General features: G+C 38.9%; 1 protein-coding gene across 3 annotated transcripts; it reads right to left on the bottom strand.

The window, feature by feature from the left end:
* Positions 1–1,710: 1,710 nt before the first annotated feature.
* Positions 1,711–3,989, bottom strand: LOC114353473 (uncharacterized). 3 transcript variants are annotated; one of them, XM_028305500.1, is made up of 2 exons: positions 3,016–3,989; positions 1,711–2,628 (listed from the first exon to the last, which is right to left on the bottom strand). In XM_028305500.1, exons 1-2 carry the CDS (start codon positions 3,356–3,358, stop codon positions 2,378–2,380), a joined length of 594 nt encoding a protein of 197 aa, XP_028161301.1. In that variant the 5' UTR covers positions 3,359–3,989; the 3' UTR covers positions 1,711–2,377. The 3 variants fall into 3 exon arrangements, with proteins under 3 accessions (XP_028161301.1, XP_028161300.1, XP_028161302.1); XM_028305499.1 differs by having other exon boundaries at positions 1,711–3,111; positions 3,316–3,989; XM_028305501.1 differs by having other exon boundaries at positions 3,316–3,989.
* Positions 3,990–6,543: the final 2,554 nt, after the last annotated feature.

Raw genomic sequence — 6,543 nt, 5'->3', positions numbered from 1 at the left:
GTCTATTTTTCGAAATAAATGTACGATAGGTATTTACGAAATTAACATTAGACAGAAGAATTTCCAAAGTTATTAATTCTTGTATTTACATGAGAAGATTTTTTTAATAGAATCTTTATTTACAATAAAAAGAATTTTTTTTTTAAACTAAGGCAAACTTAACTCTAAACAAAATAAAAATATAAACTTATTTTACTCAAAAATAAAAGTGTGTCCGTGAGGCAAAGAGGCGAGGATGCTGGCTGCATTTCCTCGCTGAATGGCAATACTAAGCCTTTTTTAAATTGTGTTTATTTTTCAATTTATCAATCTTATGATCAGGACTGGGAATCGGACCGATTTAAATTATGATCTCAAACAGTAATTCGGACAATCAAATATTGCATCAAATCCATCAGAGCAGAAAACAATATTTATCTTTAAAGCCAATATAGTTCAGGCCCTCAGAGTAAGTAATTAATTACTATATAGATTTTAAATCGCTGCCTATAGAGGTCTACTTAAATTATTATCGAACTAATACTAAGTTGTCAGACAGACAACAAAAGTTCGCAAATCTATAATACCCAAAGGATATCATTATTATTATTATGTTTGTACGCTTTGGAGCTCACGGGTCAAAAGTGGCCCGGTCCTTTATAAGGCTTGCGTGGGGATACAGATCCAACACGTAGAGGCCGTTTTAAGCGCAAAATAATCGACAAAAGTGAAAGTGGTGCACATGCTGGATCTAGTCTCTGACTATATCATGGGATGTAGCCAGAGACCATCCCCAGCCTGTGCACAGGAGCTATTGCAGTTATTGGAGAATGGACTAGGGTTATGGATGAAGGATGGATGGACTGGTTACTGGGCTATGGATGGAGACTACGGGACACCTGCCTGGTTCATAGTCTCGGACTGAAAAAATGGCAGGCGGTGACTAGCCAGCGACTAAATGGGCCCCCCCTGGCGTCATGGGTCGTATAGACCGGACTGAGGGGCAACATTGGCGTCTGCCAGCTCAGGGGTGTAGAGAGGTGTGCTGCGCTTTCTCCGAGGTTACTCGCGGCGTTATGCCCTTTAACACTTCCACCCCTGGAGCATATAGCTCTAGCGGGCCCACAGCAGTCGGCTGGTGCTCTTCAGGCATTTCTCAGTCAGCGATATCCCACCACGAGCTGAGTCGAAGTATATCACCTGATTTATCATGACTTCCATATTTCGTCTTAGTTTATCCTCACCTGATAGTACATGCACCCTAGTGGACGAAGGAGGTGCGTTATTGGGNCCCCGCGTAAAACAGGTGAAGGTCGACCGCAATACCATAATATAATATAATAATACTATGTGTAGCCCGTTAAGAATCACATACACACAGTAAGTTTGCAATATCGCACTAAGTCTTACACTCTCTCGAATAAAGATTACCATAGGACAATAAAAACTTATAAAATGGCAATGCCAGATTTTGTATGGAAAGTGGCGTCTTTTTTTTTTCGCGCGGCCATCGACCAAACTTTGTTTTTTGATTACAAAATAGTGTAATAAACCAAACTTACTACGGCATGTATACCTCTAAACTCAGTCTGAACTGAGTTATGAGCATTACAAGTTTGATGATTTTCATACTAGATTTGCTTTTTGTGCGCAAGTTTTGTAAGAAATTGCAACAAAATATTGCGCTATTTTTTTATTGCGCTGATTCTGCTCCACACTATTNAAATCGCCAAACCGAAACAGTAATAAAATTTCAAACAAATCTCTTTGTACAGTCGGCCCATTCAAAAGCAAATCATTTAAAGACACCTTTTTGTTAGTCTTCATTGAACCGTCAAAAACTGTACGTAATTTAGTAGTTTTACTGTCAGGCTTTAAAACTGCATGATGAGGCAAGAAATAAACTGCATTTTTATTCAATTCATACAGTTCAATATCTACATATTGGCCATGTTGCAAGTTAATATAATCATGAATAAATTTTTGGTACTCAATAAAAAGATATGGATCATTATGCAGTTTTTTCTCTAAGTTTAAAAACCTTTTTAAAGCAAAATTAAAGGAATCACCTAGCGCATCATTGATTTCATCAAGAGGTAATTTTAAAGGTAAAGAGACTTCAAAACAATTTTCTTTCATCTGAACAGTACTTTTAAAAATATACTCGCAGAGCTCTTGCTCTGATGACCTTTCATCATAGATCTGAGGAACGCTTTCTGTTTTCCAAAATTTACTTAAAGTTTCATTAATGTCAGACTCACAAGTAGTACACTTTAGCGTTACCTTGTTGCAGGCCTTAGATGAAATGTGTGGTAGGGTACCTCCAATTATGTATCCAAAATAAGTGTTGATAAGACGTGGTTGCGGAGTGCCGGCCTCTGATGCAGACTGCTGGCGCTCAGGCAGCACCGGCAGCTCTGTAGGCAGCAGCACAGTATAAGCATGTAGACTCCTGCGCAGCTGTGTAGGCTACCATCCTACCAACGGCATTGCCTTGCTCCTTTTGCGGCTGGCGTTGCTGCCCGTGGAAGCCCGGATCAGCATTCTCAAGCGCCAGCGCTCTCTTATCCAAGTATTCAAGGAAGGTGTTGATAGTTGGCTCCTTCGTGGCATCTCTTTCCATTTGAAATGCACGTGACGTGTATGCATCTAATTTGCGGTACAAAATACATAATATTATAGCATCCCAAAATGATACGTTTGGCTCCAAATTACTTAAAGCAGATATTTGTTGTTTTACATTGGACACAAATTCTCTTAAATTAACTGCCGTGGATTTTGTGATTGGCTTAAGATCCAACAATAAACAAATATGCTCATTAACGAGTTTGTGTTTGTTGTTGTATCTGTCTTCAATAATTTTAATTGCTTGACTGTAACTTTCACTAGTCAAGGGTAAGTTTTTTACAAGATCTAATGGCTCATTTTTTAAATATGATCGAAGGTAATACAGTTTTTGAACATTGTCAATGGAATCGTTTTGATCTATTAATGAGTGGAATAAGTTTTTAAATGGTACATAATCCGAGAACTTACCACTAAATATTGGTACATCAATTGGTGGTAAATGCAATTTGGACATTGGAGCTGAGTGATTCCTATTATCACGGCTGTTAAGTTCTTGGTCAATTACTGATATGATGTTGTAATAGTTTTCCTCAAAAAGTTCGACATTTTCCTTGTCCTCTGGTTGGATGGTTAAAATCTTTATATTTAGCTTTTCGTATTGACTAAAGGAGTCTATCAATTTTTGCCTCTTAGCCATTAAGTTTTCTTTAGACAAGTTTTTAACTGACTGCGGTGTCGAAACAAGTGAAGTTAATCGTGTAATCGTACCTTTTACGTAGCCTCGCGCGGCTATTAGCTCGTTCAGCTCCATTGTCTTGTCAAATGCAATAAAATACAAATGCTATAAATCACTATGTGGCTTAAAATTACACACTACGAGTATCACTGCACGAGTTATGTCTTTCGACTTAAAAACAATAGCACTGCACACTTTAAGCAAATGGCGTCGGCGGTAAACAGCGTTGACCGATGGCAGCGGAAACAGCCGAAGCAGCAGCGAACAAGTGAACGATGACCGACGAGAGAACGAACGATGTTGTGCGTTGGCCAATCCTCGATGCGCGCGCAAACTTCAGGCAGCGCGAAGATGGATGTCACGCCCACTTCGTGAAGTAATTTGTTGCTGGCCTCGTGTTCCGGCGCCCCCCAACCCGCCGTCTTGCCGGGAATGCCGGGTTGCGTTTGATGACGTTTGATGATTGTTGCAAAACTGACTTGCTTGATATCTTGCAATTTGCTGGTTTTGCACACGATGAACGATTTCTTGCAGTATTGAGTGCGTGTTTCTTAATGCGCACTATGCAGATAAATGCAAATTCCACAAAAGTAGGTAATGCAGGAGTTATATTGCGCGATGATGCGGCTCCCGTTGTTGTATTATGTGTGAATTGCAGGAGTTCTGTTGCGCGATGATGCGGCTCCCGTTGTATTATGAGTGCGATTTCTTGATGCGCATTATATGAATGCAGTTTCCACTGTATTTTTGTAGATATAATTGCAGGAGTTCTGTTGCGCGATGATGCGGCTCCCGTTGTATTATGAGTGCGATTTCTTGATGCGCACTATCGGCACTATGTGAATGCAGTTTTCACGTGTATGTAGGCACAATGCAGGAGTTTTGTTGCGCGATGATGCGGCTCCTGTCCCACTTGATACACAATGGTGCAGACCAGGCAGTTCGAAGCTCGAAGGACCATGTAGGGCAGCGAAATTGTTGTTGTAGGTGTTGTTATTGAAAGGCCGTGGTTTCACTAATTAAGTTTATTGCCAGGTCTGCACAGTTTAATACACACAATCACAAGTGTAATGGCCGGAGTACGAAACGCTACTGGGCGCGAAAGGCGCTCAAATACATACGTCACAAGATCGAACGAATGAAGGAATGAATGAATTTTAGTGTTGGAACCCAACAGTTATTATGATGAGTAAAACTATTTCTTCTAAGAATCAACAAACTACTGAAGTCAAGGAAAAATCTCTCTAGTTAACAAATTCAGCGAATAAAGGTTTTACTTTTTCTCTAGTTTTCAATTCTGGACTTCCGTTTCACCGATCAAAGGCGGTCGCAGGATGAAAAATAGTGTTGTTATCAAAACAGTATCGATAGTTTTTTAATGAGTTCAATGTTTGAAAAGTTTCTAAATTGTGATGATAATGTCTATGTATAATATGTATGTATTTACAAAAGAAAGTATTTAAGTATGTTTATATCCGTTGTCTAGTACCCATAGTACAAGCTTTGCTTAGTTTGGGACTAGAAGCGCAAGTTAAATGTCCAAGGATATTTGTTTAAGGATGTAAAAAAGTTTATAAGTTAAGTAGAAGATGAGCACGATTGTGAAAATTGTCTTTCAGTATTTAAGTACTTGCATCACGGTCATCATCACAACGATATCATAGTCTAGTTTAGTGAAATCACTAGGTATATTAATATAAACCGTTCCGAATCCTAAAAAGGCTTGGACTTTTGATTCATGGTAAATATGATAGGTAGATACATATTGTTTTGAAGTGGGCTCTTATTTCCAGCTTTCCCAAACACACAAGACTTGACACAATTACGAAATTGTACAAAAGGCTACCAACCCAAGCAATATTTCCAGTATCAGGTAGCAATTCGAACAATACCAATTAGTACGAAAATAAGTATTCCATCCATTCTCGTATCTGAATTGTTTGTCTGCATACTATTTATAGCCTTCCTCGTTGAAAAGCGATGATTAAAAATAAAACCTTTATGTGAAATCGCCGGGAATAAATTGTATTTACAGATAAAAATTCTGGAAATACCCCTATTATTTTTTCAATGTGTCTATTTACATTTTGTGCAAATACAGTGGAGGAAGATTTTGGAAGTCCAAAACACCTCCTGTTGAATTAATGTATATGTATTATGATTCTTGGTGGACCGACAACCTCATAAAGGTAGCAGAAAGGCGCTGGATGCAGGCCGCTACCAACCGGCCATTGTGGGAGGCCTATGTTCAGAAATAGAATTCTTAAGGCTGAAATGATGATGATGATGATGATAAGATCCTTGCTGAAAGTAGGTATTTATGGACCGCCCTACATCACTAAAAGGTCTCCAGCACTACGCTCTCCAATATAACTTTACTTAGCTCCGCGTCCGTTTATCCATTTCATCGACAATCTATTGCGATATCGCATCACTATGTACAAAGCAATAAATCTACCGAGTGGCGCGACTCGCGATACAGTTGCCTAACTAACTGCCGACAGTCGATGCTGCGGTCGCCAATGACCCTTGCCCTTCGCATCTGAAGGCTTACGATTTATTTATCTTTTCAGGATATAAATTAGAATCCCGTGATTGTATCTAATTCTTCCTTTAAATTCAGGTCAAGTAACTCCTTTTTAACAGAAGATTTGAAGAAAAGTACGGTTAAGAATAAAAATGGCAATAGCAGTGGACTAACCAATTTTATTTTAGTGACCATTTTAGAAAGAAAGAAAGAAAGACACATTTATTACAATGGACATCACACAAATACAGGCAATTACATAGACATGACAGTGGCACATAATAATGGAAGAAGAAAAAATAAAAACAAGAGTAAACTGAGCAGTGCCACCCATCCACCAACAAGATGCCCACTGCAACGGGACCCCACTCAGCATATGCCGTGGCCCACGGTGACGAAGGCCACGGCGCTGGTTTTCAGTGTGCCCCATGCCGAGTGAGGGTCACGGACCATTGGTAAAAATAAATAAAATACTAAGCTGCATAAAATTGTCTAGATAAACATACATAAATAGTAATATTAGTGCACAGATAAATACAAAAGGCGGTAAATCGGTAAGGATGATAAGACTACGTTTATTAAGAATACTAATGAAAAGAATACTAATAAAAAGATAAAACTGTTTGTATAGGTGTGTGTGTAGTACCTAATGATAAAGTAATATTGTGTTAATGTGTAATATTCGTAAAGAGTGTCTCGACGCCCGCAAAACCGGTTTGTGCAATCGAATGAT

Source organism: Ostrinia furnacalis, unplaced genomic scaffold (genome assembly GCF_004193835.3).
Source record: "Ostrinia furnacalis isolate ACB-3 unplaced genomic scaffold, ASM419383v2 OfSCF1694, whole genome shotgun sequence".
Taxonomy (NCBI): domain Eukaryota; kingdom Metazoa; phylum Arthropoda; class Insecta; order Lepidoptera; family Crambidae; genus Ostrinia; species Ostrinia furnacalis.
This window is presented reverse-complemented; position numbering and strand designations above follow the sequence as displayed.

Coding starts and splice junctions, on each gene's coding strand:
- LOC114353473 (XM_028305499.1), bottom strand. CDS start 3,358: ATGGAGCTGAACGAGCTAATAGCCGCGCGAGGCTACGTAAAAG. Junction 3,112..3,315: donor CGCGCGAGGCTACGTAAAAG/GTACGATTACAC, acceptor ACATCATATCAG/TAATTGACCAAGAACTTAAC.